The 15325-nt window shown below is 40.4% G+C and overlaps 1 protein-coding gene across 2 annotated transcripts in view; it reads left to right on the top strand.

Moving 5' to 3' along the window:
* The window catches only part of pdhx (pyruvate dehydrogenase complex component X), a 234416-nt gene that overhangs the window by 26632 nt on the left and 192459 nt on the right, over positions 1-15325 (top strand). For both annotated transcript variants that reach the window (XM_080190532.1, XM_080190534.1), the window contains exon 3: positions 3036-3136. In XM_080190532.1, the coding sequence (XP_080046658.1) occupies positions 3036-3136 (101 nt within the window). The remainder of the gene's footprint in view (positions 1-3035; positions 3137-15325) is intronic.

Here is a 15325-nt window from a genome sequence, read left to right as displayed (position 1 = left end):
TGTGTAGTGTCCTTAACAAAACCGTCTTAAGCTGCTTCATCCATGACCCTCTTTCAATCACAAGGTCAGAACTGTGATGTTGGCTGATCATGGCACAATGTTTAGAACCATTCACAATCCCAGACACTGAAGCAATCCATGTAACAAGACCTGGACAATACTTAGGCTGAAAAGTGGAAAGTAACATTTGTGCCACACAAGTGTTCGCAATGACTACTTCCAACAAGAGACAATCTAATCATTGCCCTTTGCAGTCAGTGTCATTACCATCACTGAATCCCATACTATCAACATCCTCGGAGTTACCATTGACCAGAAACTGAACTGGACTAGCTATATAAATACTGTGCTCAGACTAGGGATCCTGTGGCAAGTAACTCCCCTCCTGATTCCCCAAAGCCTGTCCTCCATCCACAAGATGCAAGTCAGGAGTGTGATGGAATACTCTCTACTTGCCTGGATGGATGCAGCTCCAATAACACTCGAGCAGTTTAAACCACCCAGGACAAAGCTGCCTGCTTGATTGGCAGCCCATCCTCAAGCATTCAGTCCCTCCTCCACCAACGCGCAGCAGCAGCAATGTGCTCCATCTAAAAGAGATACTGCCAGAACTTATCACTATGGGGAGCATCTTCCAAACCCACAACCACTGCCATCTAGAAGGATAAGGGCAGTACACTCATGGGGACACCAACACCTGAAGTTTATCTCCAAGTCACTCACCATCCTGACTTGGAAATATATCGTTGTTTCTTCACTGTCGCTGGGGTTACAATCTTGGAACTCCTTCCCCAACAGCACTGAGGGTGTATCTACATCGTATGGACTGCAGTGATTCAAAAAGGCAGCTCACCACCACCACCTCAAGGGCAGTTGGGGATGGTAAATAAATAGTGATGTAGTCGTTGACACCCACATCCCAAGAATGAATAAAAGTGAAATTGGGTGGCCTAATCCTTGTTTAATAGTCTCTTTACCCTTGCTGCTCAGCATTGAAACCATGCAACATTTACTTTACGTATGTTAGCTATCCCTTTTCTTCCCCTCTTCTGTTTCCTCTATTATCTCTCTACTCTGTTCAATAAACAGTTTCAAAAGGAAAAACTAATATTATTTCTACTTTTAACAGAAAGAGGTTATGGATTAGTGGAACCACCTCTGTTGCTTTTACCGCTTGTGATGTATTACTTATTAATACATCGACATTATGCATTTTTTGGGCCAGAGATGTTAAGCTGGAGCCCCACTTTTCCTCTTCTGTAAAAAAAAAAGTCATAACATTATTCAGATAAGAGGGGGCGATCCTGTCCAGTGTCCCAGTCAACACCTTTCTATTAACTAATGCTAGCAAAACACATCATAGAACTATAGAAACGTTACAGCATAGAAAGGGGCCATTCATCCTATCTTGTCTATGCCAGCCCAAGGACTTCCAGGTAACCTTTCTAATCTCACCTTCCTTCCAACTGGCCCATAACCCTGTAGCTTAGATCACTTAAAGTGCAGATCCAGGTATGTTTCAAAATAGTTTAGGGTTTCTGTCTCCACCACCAACTCTGGCAGCAAATACCAGACACCCACTACCCTTTGTGTAAAAACATTTTCCTCATTCCCCTTCAACACATTCTGCCACTTATCTTGAACTTATGTCCTCAGATTTTACAATTTTCTGCCAAGGGAAACCATTTTATCCTGTCTACTCTATTTCTTCCCCTCATAATTTTGTACACCTCTGTCAAGTTACCTTTCAGCCTTATTTGTTCCAAGAAAAATAACCTAGTGAAGGAATTAAGGGTTATGGTAAATGGACGGGTAAGTGGATCTGAGTCCATGGAAAGATCAGCCATGATCTTATTGAATGATGGAGCAGGCTCGAGGAACTATATGGCCTCCTTCTGCTTCTAGTTATGTTTTCATGTTCTAACACCAACGTTTCCAATCTCTGTACATGGCTACACTTCTAGCCCTGGTAACATTCTTGTCAACCTCTTCTGCACTCTCGCCAGAGCAATTATGTCCTTCCTGTAATATGGTGATCAGAACGGCACTCAATATTCCAGTTGTGGCCTTGCCAGTGTTTTATACAATTCCAACATCATATCCTTACTTTTATATTCTATAACTCTGCCAATAAACGAGAGCATTCCATATGTCTTTTTACAATCTTATTTACTTGAACTGCTGGCTTTAGGTTCCTGTGTATTGTCTCTCACTTCATCTATTCTTGGTATATTCCCATTTATCATATATTTCCTAAAACTGTTTGACCTCCCTAAATGCATTTCCTTACACTTTTTCTGTTATGTTTAAATCCATCTGTTACTTTACCGCCCACTCCACCAATCCCTCTATATCATTTTGGAGATTATAGCTATCCTCTACACTAACCACTACTTGGCCAATCTTTGTGTCATCTGCAAATTTTCCAATTGTGTCCCCGATGTTCCTGTCCAAATTATTTAATATATAACACAAACGGTATGCATCCCAACACTGAGTCCTGTGGAACACCATTTAAAACAATCTTCCATTTGCAAGGGCATCCATTGACCATTACCCTTTGTTTCCTGTTACTAAGTCGAGTTTTTATCCAGTTTGCCACATTACCCTGTATCCCATGGGATTTTACCTTTCTAACCAATCTGCCATGTGGGATCTTGTCAGACGCCTTGCTAAAAACCATGTATACAACATCCACTGCACCACCTTCATCAGTCCTTCTTTTAACTTCCTCAGAATTCAATGAAGTTTGTGAGGCAAGATCTTCCTTTAATAAATCCCTGCTGACCATCCCTGACTAGCCCATGCCTTTCTACTTGATAGTTAACCCTATCTTCTCAGGTTGATTGGAGATTTATTTCATTTCTGTCTGTGGGGCCTGTCACATGCAGATTATCTGTCATGCTTGCTGACATAACTGTCTGCAGTTCATAAAAGTAATCCCTTTGCTGTAAAGCATTTTGGAGAGTACCAAAGATGCGAAAGGTGCTATATAAATGCAACTGCTTTGTGATATCTTTTCTTCCTTTTCCTAGGTGAAAATATTAATGTTGGTGATGCACTGTGTGAAATTGAAACGGACAAAGCTGTGGTTACCTTGGACTCCAGCGATGATGGCGTGCTAGCAAAAATCATGGTAAGAACATTAATTTCAGGTCAAGCGAATCATTCGCCATCCATCCTCCTCCACAATGGTAAATAGATACCGGTTTAATTCAGCGTTGTGTAGCAGAGTCAAGGACGAGGATGTGAAAATTGAAGGCAAAGTTACATCTCTCAGCAGCTGTTGGTAGAATAGAATTGGCAGAGTTTGATCCATGTGGAAATCAGTCGCTGGTTAAATTGTGAGGCATTGGTGAAAGAAAGTGTGCTGAAGAGGTATGCCTGTCAATTCTGATATTACCATTTTTTTTTTGTTCTGTGTTTATATGCAATCTGTATCAACAAGATTTGTATTCTGGTTCCGGGGTTGATGTGGAATCTCGACTAGAAAAGTGAAAATAAGTGGATGTTTCATGAAATGAGCAGCCATCTTCATGAACTTTAGAAGACTGATGGTTTTCCTGCAGGTTATCAGAGATAGTAGCTGAAAAATCCTTTCATCAATCAAGATTTTGCAGTTAAATGTGTGCTGTGTAGTAGACCTTGCTCTGATTTGTATTTTTTCATGGCTTTGGTTACATGGTCCGAAGCTACTCTGGTTTATTTCTCATTAATTTCTCTGTCCACTCGCATTACCCTGCACTTTAATTAAGTGGAGTTACCAATAGTTTTTAATGACATCTGTTGATGTTGGTAATATTCATAAGATTAACAGTAATGTGTTCAGCACCCTATCAGATTTGGCATCCGTAAATTGATTATATTGACTTTATCTTACCTGGCATTTCATTGACAATTGGGGGAAAGTGCTATTATATCATATCCTATGTAAAGATTTATTGAATGTATTCCAGTTCTGAAAGCTCTTAACTTTTACCTTCAAGCACTAGAGGTAAACAATGTGTGCTACGGAAACAAAGCTTTATTGGTATATTGATCTATGAACCTCAGTCATTAACTAAATGTGTAAGGAGCCTCCGTATACTCTGTAGGAAACTAATGCATAACATGAGAAATGTCAATAAAAATCTGTCTAAAATGATAGCATAATTGCTGTGAGAATTTATTATAAATTTCTGGCACGTTCTCCAGTCCTGATGCTTGTACAGGAACTACTAATATAAGCAATGAATTGACTGCATACTCCAATACTTCAATGAAGGACTCTGCTTTACATAGTGTGATATAGATCGGGAGGTTCCCCGGTTAGCTTTCTACCATCGTTTTTCTATTTTTCTGCTTCTTTGCCGTGTTGACCGTATCCCAGATTTTTCCTTGCAAATGCAAAAAAAATTCTGATTGATGTACTTCAGAACATTAAATAACTGCAATGGTGACTTTTTTTTCTTAATGTATTAACAATCTTCTGCATGCTTTTCCTGAGTACAAATCCATATTTTCTTTTGTCGCATTTTTACATCACTGTTTTTGATTTTTAACTCCTGCCTTCTATTTCTAATGAAACTAGATTATTTAATTTAACCCTCTCAGTAACAGTGCCACTGCGGTGCCTCAATTTAGTCAGTCTCAGTTCTTCATCCCTTGCTGTAGAGAAACAATGTTGCGAGCAATTGCAGAATCCCACTTCCCTAATGATTAATGAAGTCAAAATGAAAAATTTATCATGGACCAAAAGGCAATCCTGAAAATGATACTTGGTGTGGAATGTTTGTGTAGAAGGTTGCAGAAAATCAGCTAGTATGTCAGAATTTAGAGATCAGGACTTTTCATTGCTATCTTCTAGTTTTTACTTAGTATAAGAATTAAGAGACTAGTTTAATGGAGTTTTGAAATATAAAATATTTGGTATTCTTTGAGCTTTTAACCATTCACATAAATTGCAAAGAATCAAGAATTGTTGTTTGGTTTTGATCTGTTGACTTTTTGAGGCTGCATTTCAACCCACTCCCTCCAGCTTAAATTAGTGTATTTCTTGTGGGCAAAGTTAAAAATATAAGGGGTTATTCTTGGTTATGAACCAGGCCAGAAACTCCAAAGTGCTTAATAAAGGTAGCCTAGACTCTTAAGTTTTTACCTTTGAATTTGGCATAGATGAGCATAAGGTGTTTCACGCCAAGTGACTTCTAGGAAGCTTTTATCAAACACAGTTTATTTAAGAACACTGTTAGCATGTAATAAGAAAAATTAGTATAACTTTTACCACTTAAAAGAATCAACCATAATAAAGTATAAACCTTAACAGCTAGCAATAATGTTTCAAGTTGAACAATATCCCACAAACATACACCTCTTTCTAGACTTGGCACAGTAAAAATAAGTATGTTTGTGTAATGCTGGATTTTGCAGCTTTTTTAACACTTGTTTTGAAAATTAAGGTTTATTTATTAGTCGCAAGTAAGACTTACATTAACACTGAAATGAAGTCACTGTAAAATTCCCCTAGACACTACATTCAGGCCAGTACACCTAACCAGCATGTCTGTCAGATTGTGGGAGGAAACCAGAACACCCAGAGGAAACCCATGTGTACATAGGGAGAATGTGCAAACTCCACACAGTGATCCAAGCTGGGTCCCTGATGCTGTGAGGCAGCAGTGCTAACCACTGTGCCAACGTGCCACCATATTGAATTGGTTGAATTGAATTGAATTCAGTTCAATTCATTGAATTGGTCTCTTGAATGTTGGATTAAAACTGTGAAGTTTTCCAGTCCTGTAACTTTCAGCATGCCTCATTGCCTGCATTCACCAGCTTCTAGCTAGCAACTCATACCGCTGCATTCTCAACTCCAGAGAGAGGGGAAAACAATGGACACTGCTCTCTGCAGCCAACAGAGCATCTGAGAAAAATGAAACTAAAACCTTGGACTTTTCTGTAAGAAAAGAACTGTCCCCAGCCAGCACCTGACCTGTCTATCGGGTTCCATGCAACAATTCCAAAAGGATCGTTAAACTCCAGGACACTGTATTTGACCAGGTTAAAATAAACATGAGGCCCATTGCTTCAGTAACAATTAGAGGACACTGGCTACAGATATAATGGTGTCAATAAAATAAAATGCTTGGAGCTGCTTCTAAAACTTGCAAAGCGACAGTATTAAAAATATATTTCTTAAAGCACAGTATCGTAACATTTTAAATAGAGAATGCTGGAAATACACAGTGGGTCTAGTTATATCTGTGCAGAGAGACACCGAGTCTGCGCACTAGATCAGAGCCCTTTCATCAGAGCAGGGTTTTTTTAAATGAGCGAAATAAAGGAATAAAAGATTTATCTCAGGGTGCTGTGACTAGCAGGATCAAGAATAGCCGCAGTCCAAAAGTGAAGAGAAGGGGGGAAAAAGGAGGAAAAAAACAAACCAGAAAAATGTAAATTAAATGGTATTGGGGATTGCAAGCTAAAATTATTGAATTCATTGTTGAGTCCAAAAGGCTACATTGTGCCCATTTTAAGATGTTCGTTGAGCTTGTGTTGAATTTCATTGAGATGCTGCAGGAGACAGAAGACAGAAAAATTCAGAATGGAAACAGGTTGGAGAATTAAAAGGGCAGGTGACTAGAAGCTCAGGGCCATGCTTATAGATTGAATGGAGGTGTTCTGTGATGTGTTCACCCGATCAGCATGTGATCTCCCCAGTGTAGAGAAGACCACATCGTGACCAGTGCATACAGTATACTAAATTAAAAGAAGTACCAATAAGGAATGTCTGATGTCATAGTACACTGAAGAGAGAGGAGATAAAAGCGTCTTTTGTGCTTGCATGGAAAGCGGCCTTGGGAAGGCAAGAGGTTTTTTGGGTAATTGAGGAACGAGCCAGGGTAATACAGAGAGAACAGTAATTCCAACTTTGTTAGTGATTGAGTAATTGAGACTGCTGTGTAAAACGTGGTTGCCTACATTGATGAGCAGCTTCAGGAGTGCAGCCTTACTTCCATCTGACAAAATTAAAAAATACTATGTTGTTTTCCCCCATGAATGAGGTCATGGTTATGAAGCAAGACCTAGTCCAAAAAGTCAGTTTAATCTTGATCTGATTTCTTTCATCTCCAGTTGTGGCCTGGGCTGTCTAGGAAGTTTCTACAGGTTTGCCATTCTGAAATGATTGACTCACTATATTATAGTAACTTCAATTAGATGTGAATGGTTCTGTGTCAACAACATTTTCTCTAATATAGATAACATGGCCCGATGCTTTGCTGAGAGTAAGACATCTGGCCAAAAGGAAGTCAACATGTGCTCCTGATGCCAGGTTAGATCCATGTTATTTTTGGAGTTCAGATACTGGAGAGGGATTGAATAGTGTCACAAGTTGGCTTACATTAACACAGCAATGCAGTTATTGTGAAAATCCCTTTGTCACCACACTCTGGCGCCTATTCAGGTACGCTGAGGGAGAACTTAACATGGCCAATGAACATAACCACGTTTTTTGAACTGTGTGAGGAATCCAGAGCACCCAGAGGAAACCCACATTGACAAGGGGAGAACGTGCAGACTCCGTACAGACAGGCACCCAAGCCAGGAATTGAACCTGGGTCCCTGGCGCTGTGAGGCAGCAATACCAACTACTGTGCCACGCAGTTGAAACCCTCGAAGTTTAGTTGAAGGATTGTCAGAGATGAGTCAATATTCAAATTTCTTGATCACTGTTTAGATTGCTGCAATCATGTGAAAGTCCACAATTCCCAGTAACTAAAGGGCCGATTTGTCTGTTACCGCTATGGTTTTCCCTGTTGAAGCAGTTTACTTATTGGGTATGAGATAGGAATACAGCTGTATTGTTTGGCAATGGGGTGATTGGAGGCTTCGGAGGGTGGGAGGTGTTGGGGGGGGGGGGTCAATTTTGAGTTTTTTTACAAGAAAACAGAATCATAGAATGGTTACATAATTGAAGGAGGCCATTTGGCCCATCATGCCTGCGCTGGCTGTCTCTAAGAGCCAATTAGCTGGTTCAGCCCCATTGCCTTTTCTCTAAACTGCCAACAACTGTTTTTTCTCTTTAGGAACTTATGGAAATTTGAGAATAGTGCCTGTGCAAATGAAATCTCTGCTGCTAATCTTGGTATGTGTGAAAAAGAAGATGCATGAACGTTATGAGCAAGCTGGAAAGTCTGAAGGGCAAAGGTGGGAGGCTGGGGTAGTGAGAGCCTGGGATAACAGCAAGGGAGACTGATGCTGGGAACAAGTCGAAGGAGTGCTGGAGGGACGTGTAGTGCTAGAGAAAGGGGTATACACAAGGACAAATGGAATATCTGGATTAGACTTTTCGGAGAAGTGATATAATGACCAGAAAAAAAGGCTAGAAGTTGAAGGATTCTCGTATGAAGTGGCATCCAGAGAGTGTATGCAGCAACATATACAAGGAACTTAAATTGCATGGGTCAGTGAGAGAGATAGAGGCATCATGATGATGGTAAGCTTGAAGCTGATGGGCAAGGAGATGACAAAGGAGAAATAACTTTCTGAACAGGTGTTCATGATAGGACGAATTCAGCAGTGCATATGGGGAAGTGAAGGTAACACAATGAGCTGAAGATGACGTACAAACATTTGATCTTACCAATTAGGAACAGGCGTGGGTCATTCCGCCCTTGAAGCCTGCTTGGCCATTCAATATGATCATGTCTGATCTGATTGTAACTTCAACCCCACATTCCTGTCTACCTCAATAATCTTTTATCTCCATGCTTATCAAGAATCTACCTAGCTTTGCTTTAAACATTTTCAAAGACTTTGCTTCCACTGTCTTTTGAGGAAAAATGTTCCAGAGATTCACCACGTAGAGCAGTTTCTCAGCCAATTGAGGACTAGAGATTAAACCTGGAAACATAGGTGGGGGATGAGCCAACGGAGGAATGGAGAACAGCCCAGTAATGGGGCATCTGGAGCAGAGGGGGAATGAAACCTTAGTCCAAGAAATCAGAAGTGGAGTCCAATCAAGGAGTTAGTAACACAAGTGTCAGCCAAATCAGAATTGAAGGAGCCAGTCTCGGAGTCTGGGAAGGGTAAGTGGGTAGTGAATAAAGAAAGCAATGTACTTTAGACTGGAAAACGGGAGGATGGTCTAGAAACAGTCAGCACACTCGGAAGGCATCGACAACAAATCTATAATATAACTGTTAGCAAATATGTAGTTTCTCAGTCAACAAATCAATAATCCAAAAACTTAGGATACAACAGTCAGAAAATTCATAGTATATCAACTTTTGATACACCATTCGGTAAACTCATGATACACCAGGGAACCCATTGCCTATCAATATTAGAGGACCCTTGCTCAGGTCTGAAATAATCTCCATATATCGTGGTAGAGTATTTCAGGCTGACGGGATGAGGATTCACAGTAATTGGAGATTCTGAAAAGTCAATTCTCTTCCCTGAATTGAACGTTCATCTTTAAATTGCATCAGAATGAATTTGGAATGTACGCAATAAGTTTACATAAGTATACCCCTGGGTACACTAGTTGAAGCATTTTGAAAGGTTGGTTTCAATGAGTTGTTAAATAACTTCTGATAACCAATGACCAGAGCTTATCAATCTGCTACTTGTGTCTAATGACCTCGACACATGATGCAACTTCTGTACCTCTTAAATATCTAGAATGCCTATATTATCTTAACAGTGGTATATATTGAGCCACTGTGGAACATGTGAAAACAATGACTTCAATTGTATTGCCCTCACTATGATAATTGTGACACACACTGTGAATGGATTAGGATCAGAACAAATCCCTGAAGCAAAATGATAGTGTATCATAGTGTTGGTATTAGTGGCATGGGGGACTGTACTGATAACAGTGTCATGCAGAGAGGACAGACTGGATGTGAAAGGGGAGGTAGGACATGGAAATGGTGATCAAGATCTCTCTGAAGGTCTGAGCAGCAGAATTATGTGACTGTGCAGAACTGGACTGAGACACAGGGGCCTGTGGGCTATATGTGTGACCAGATTGAAGTAACAATAATTAGTTTTTAAAAGAATGTGCTTTTGCTCTGAGAACTTATCATGATGAAAGTTTGATTATATGTCCACATGTCTGGCGCAGTTTTAATGGCTAATGGAAGTGATAAACTTATAATAGATGTGATTCACATGTAAAACACCCCATTTCAATTGTCAGTTCTGCAGTAGGATTGTTCTTAAAGCTGTGGTAATTATTCACTGTAAGAACCAACCTGTTAAATTCACTAGTTCTAGCCTCTTGGCTTTTTGGCTAAGATCAAGCGTGGAATCTTGGTTGAAGTCATTAGGTTACATTTTAGCTTCATTTGAAGCAATTTTTAAAAGCGTCATCTCAGCCTTATGGCTAAGATGAAAATGAGATCAAGCCTTGGAGGAGGAGCTATGCCTACTCCAATCAGCTTGGATCATGTAGATCAAGCCCGAGACAGGAGTGAGAGCCCTGTCTTGTCAGCTTGGATCGGGAATGTCTGAACTTGTTGAGACTCTGAATTGGACTTGATTGGATTGAATTAGAATAAAAACAAAAAAAAAAGAAATAGTTCGACTAAGTATTCTTGTTAAAAACATCCTATATACAGCATAATTATAAAGATTTATAGACTTAACCTAATGCATGGTCATTATACATTGATGCCGGTGAACCTTTAAGAAGTGTTTTCTTTAAATCATGTTCTCAGCAGTTTGTAAACAGGCCTGTTGGTTTCATTGTGGCAGCAGCTGTCTGTTAAGTCTTTTCATTGCTGCTTCAATAACCCAAACGGGGTTTTGTTTATTTTTATTCTGGGCCGGGGGTGCTTTCTGGGATTTGTTTTATGACCTTGCATTGTTAGAAAGCTGTCCTGGTTGTCAAGTGGAAAGCAGTGTGTTTCTCTCTGTCTTTCCCTGGTATTGGAAATTCTGCTGGCTAGCTCGAAGCAAGACTTCTTGCGTTCCTGGAGTGAAAATTCTGCTGTTGGTGGTTTTGCTAGCTAGAACCTACAGTCTCATACTACTGCGCCCCCTCCTTTTCTGTTTAGGGAAGCTGTTCTGACTGAGTGTGTGCCTATGTGTGTGTGTCCGCTTGTCTGTCTGTGCGTCCCCGCTTGTCTGTGCGCGCGCGTCCCCGCTTGTCCGTGCGCGCGCGTCCCCGTCTCTGTGCGCGCGCGTCCCCGCTTGTCCGTGCGCGCGCGTCCCCGTCTCTGTGCGCGCACGTCCCCGCGCGTGTTTCTGTTTGTGTCTGCTTGTCTGTCTGTGTGTGTGTGCTCTTAGATGTTGCTTCGGGAGTTGCCTAGTGCTTCACGTCCATTAGTGTGCGCTTAATCTGGACCAATTAATGGGCAACGTGTCAGCTCAGTGACTATCACTGTCTGCTGTACAGTTACAGGGACCTGGATCGGATCTCCGGCTTGGATCAATGTCTGTAGGAGTTTGCATATTCTCCCCGTGCTATCGTGGGTTTTCTCCTAGTGCTCCGGTTTCCTCCCACATCCCAAAAATGTGCTTTTTAGGCTGATTGGCGTCAATAAATTGTCCCTGAATTGGAACTCCCTTAATATAATTCCCTAAATTTCCCCCCCTCTTTATTGTGGAGTTCCACTAGAGGTAGACTAAAGCGTCGACGAGTGACGAAAGACTTGAATAAGGCACTCACTAAGTGTGTTAAAATGGGCAGCACAGGCTTGTGGGGCTGAAGGACCTATTTCCTGTGTTGTGCTGTTCTTTGTTTATAGCCTGGTGCTATTTTGACAAACTAGCTGATTATATGTCACAGGTAAGATTGAAGTTTTAAACCTGTCCTTAGAGCCTGATGACTATGCCAAAGGGTAAAAGATTAGAGTTTATTTACTGGGGGTACATATGTTTTATTTACTCTCTCATGGGCTGTGGACATTATTGGCAAGGAGAGCATTTGTTGCCCATTCCAAATTACTGTTGAACTCAGTGGCTTGCTATATCACTTCATGGAGCATTTTAGAGTCAACCTCATTGCTGTTGGTCTGGAATCATGTATAAATCAGGCCATGTAAAAATGGCAGATTTCCTCTCCTAAAGGGCATTGGTGACCAGGTGGATTCCAGCAATCGACACCAGCTTCATGGTCATCATTACTAGCTTTACAATTTCAGATTATTAATTGAACTTAAATTCCACTTGCTGCCATGTTGGGATTTTGGGATTTGAACCCCTGACTCCTGAGCATGAGCCTAGGCCTCTGGTTTACAAATCCACTAGCTACTGTTTCCACTCCCACCGCCCCACCACCACCACCATGTAATTGAGGTATTGTATCACTGTTGTGTTGTCTGATCACCACTTATTGGAAAATTGTAAAATACCATATTTATTACAGTGAATGTGGAAAATAGTAAATTTTTTTAAATCTTGAGTTGAATGTTAGAACATTTTCATGTCCCAATTGAGTGATATGCAGACAATGAAGTGTGCTAACAAAATAAACAATTCGAAAAAATATGTGAAGTAATGGAAATATCAGAAGAGCTAACGAACCAGTTTTGTATTGAACCAATTCTAATGTGAAAACATTACAGACTTTTCAACGTGTGCAATAGTTTGTTAGGGAACCCATTGTTATTTCATATAAAAGACGCGTTCATCCACCAGAACATTAAACCTTAATATTAGAGCTTTTTTTTACCTCAGTGACTTTTGCAGAAGCAAAATTCCACAAATAATTACAAGCCAGCTGAGAAATTAAAATCTGAAACCATTGCTGAGAGTGATTAGATGTTTGAGGGTCCGATGCAAGGCTATAATCTAATCAGTTAAGTAACTGGAAGCCACACCACTAGTCATCTTATGACCTGGTTCTTTTCAGTGTTTTCAGGGAGAATGTAACTATTGCTTCGTTGCTTCTCCAAGTGATCAGCACTTGCTCAATCTGACTGGAAATATTTTGAATTGCCATTTTCTTCACTCAGATGCAGATGTGTTTCAGTCCATGAACCAGAAATGATGGTGTGTGGGATTTCAATGGGTTGAGCATCAATATGTTCCATTGTGCTACTGTGCCTGTAGCAATTTTCAAATTTAACTCAAACTAGTGAAGTAAAGCATGTGGCTTTGAGCATGAGCTCCAGTGCTCTCCAGCTGCGTGATAGCACAAATTAGATGTTGCAAGTCTCTACAGTACCCCATGCTACATAATGTAGTGAGCAATTCAAATATCAATAATACTTGGTAGAACTTTAGCATTCTTGAAGCTGTGTTGTTTGTTTTTATTTATTTTTTAATGATGAATTGTCATTATTTTTCCTTTTGAACAATCTTTTTTCTAAGTTTCAATCTGACTTGGGCCTTTTGTTGCATTTCAGTATTTTTCATTCTATTCTTCTGTTTATTTTACCGGGTTTTGAACTGTAAATGCTTGTTGTGGCTTCGCAAAAATCTGCACCGGTTCCTCCATTGTTGCAAATTTTATTTCAAAAAGCCATTTGCAGGACTGTTGTGAGGAATATGGAAATTGTCCCAATATTTGACTGTAACAAATGAGTGGCACCTTGATGCCAATACTGTGCCAGGTAATTCCTTCACTGAAGGATAATTCAGATTTGTTTTGTTCTTCTGTCCTTCTGTTTTCTTTCTGTGGTTTACTGCTGAAAAACACAGCTAAAAAATTGAAAAAAAACCTGCATGTCTGTCATCTTCAGCAGTTTGTTGGTGAGTGGTTGCACTGATGTCTTTGTCTAATACAATCTGATCTGTAATCAGGTAGAAATGTTTGGCACTGATCCAGCATTATAACTTGCAATAGATACAGGAAAAGTACATCCTAATTCCATCTGAGTTACTTTGAAGTTATATACACAAATCCCACCGCACACCCCACCTTAACCACATCAATGCAAAGGCAACAGTTTTCAATGAAGGATTTAAAGATCTAAAAATCATTAGTAGTTGATCTTTTGGGCATTACGAATGCAGATTTTTAAGCTTCCTGACCTTTTTCCACATTTCAAGAGGTAAACACAGCTTGAATATAGAATTTCATCGATAGCTTTTGATATTTTTAAATCTTTACCATATCATGGGATGGAACATGGATGACTTATTTTAAACTTAAATAAGGGCAACTATGAGGCATGAAAGTAGTGCTAGCTAAAGTGAACTGGCAACTATGCTTAAGGAATAGATCAAGAGAGGTTCAGTGGCAGGGATCTGAAGCAATTTTTCAGAATACATAGAACAAACACATTCCAATGAGAAAGAAGAATCCCAAGGGAAGGACCCATCATCCATGGTGAAGTAAAAAAGACAATGACAGTACTAAACTTAAAAAAACGCATATATCTGCCCAAAGATGAACGGCAGGTCAAAAGATTGGAAAGAATATAAACAACACAAAAAAAATGAAAGTGATAAGAAGAGAAGGTTTCATTAAATTGGAAGATAGCAAATAATTTTTTTCTATTCATTCATGGGACATGGGCATCGCTGGCTGGCCCGCATTTATTACCCATCCCTAGTTGCCCTTGAGAAGGTGGTGATGAGCTGCCTTCTTGAATTGCTGCAGTCCATGTGCAGTGAGTTGACCCACAATGCTGTTAGGGAGGGAATTCTGGGATTTTTGACCCAGTGACTGTGAAGGAACGGTGATATATTCCCAAGTCAGAATGGTGAGTGGTTTGGTGGGGAACTTGCAGGTGGTGGTGATCTCATTTGTCTACTGCCTTTGGTCTTCTAGATGGAAGTGGTCATGAGTTTGGAAGGTGCTGTATAAGGATCTTTGGTGAATTGCTGCAGTGCATCTTGTAGATTGTATACCCCACTGTTACTGGGCGTCGGTGTGGAGGGATTGGATGTTTGTAGATGTGCCAATCAAATGGGCTGCTTTGTCTTGGATGGTGTCAGGTTTCTTGAGTGTTGTTGGCGACAAATGGGGAGTATTCCATCATACTTCTGACTTGTGCCTTGTAGATGGTGGATAGGTGCTAGGAATCAGAAGATGAGTTACTCGCTGGTACTCCTAGCCTCTAACCTGCTCTTGTCGCCACTGTGTTTGTGATGAGTCCAGTTGAGTTTCTGGTCAATGATAACCCCAAGGATATTGACAGTGGGGGATTCAGTGGTGGTTACACCATTGAATGTTAAGGAGCAGTGGTTAGAGTGTCTGTTATTGGTGATGGTCATTGCCTGGCATTTGTGTGGCACAAATGTCACTTAGCACTTGTCAGCTCAAGCCTGGATATTGTCGAGAGCTTGTTGCATTTGAACATGGACTGCTCAGTATCTGAGGATTCGTGAATGGCGCTGAACATTGTGCAATCATTGGTGAACATTCCACTTCTGACCTTAT

This window comes from Carcharhinus amblyrhynchos, chromosome 6 (assembly GCF_965287045.1).
Source record: "Carcharhinus amblyrhynchos chromosome 6, sCarAmb.v2.hapA, whole genome shotgun sequence".
In the NCBI taxonomy this organism is placed as follows: Eukaryota; Metazoa; Chordata; class Chondrichthyes; order Carcharhiniformes; family Carcharhinidae; genus Carcharhinus; species Carcharhinus amblyrhynchos.
Note: the sequence above shows the minus strand (reverse complement) of the source record. Positions and strands in the feature narration are given on the sequence as shown.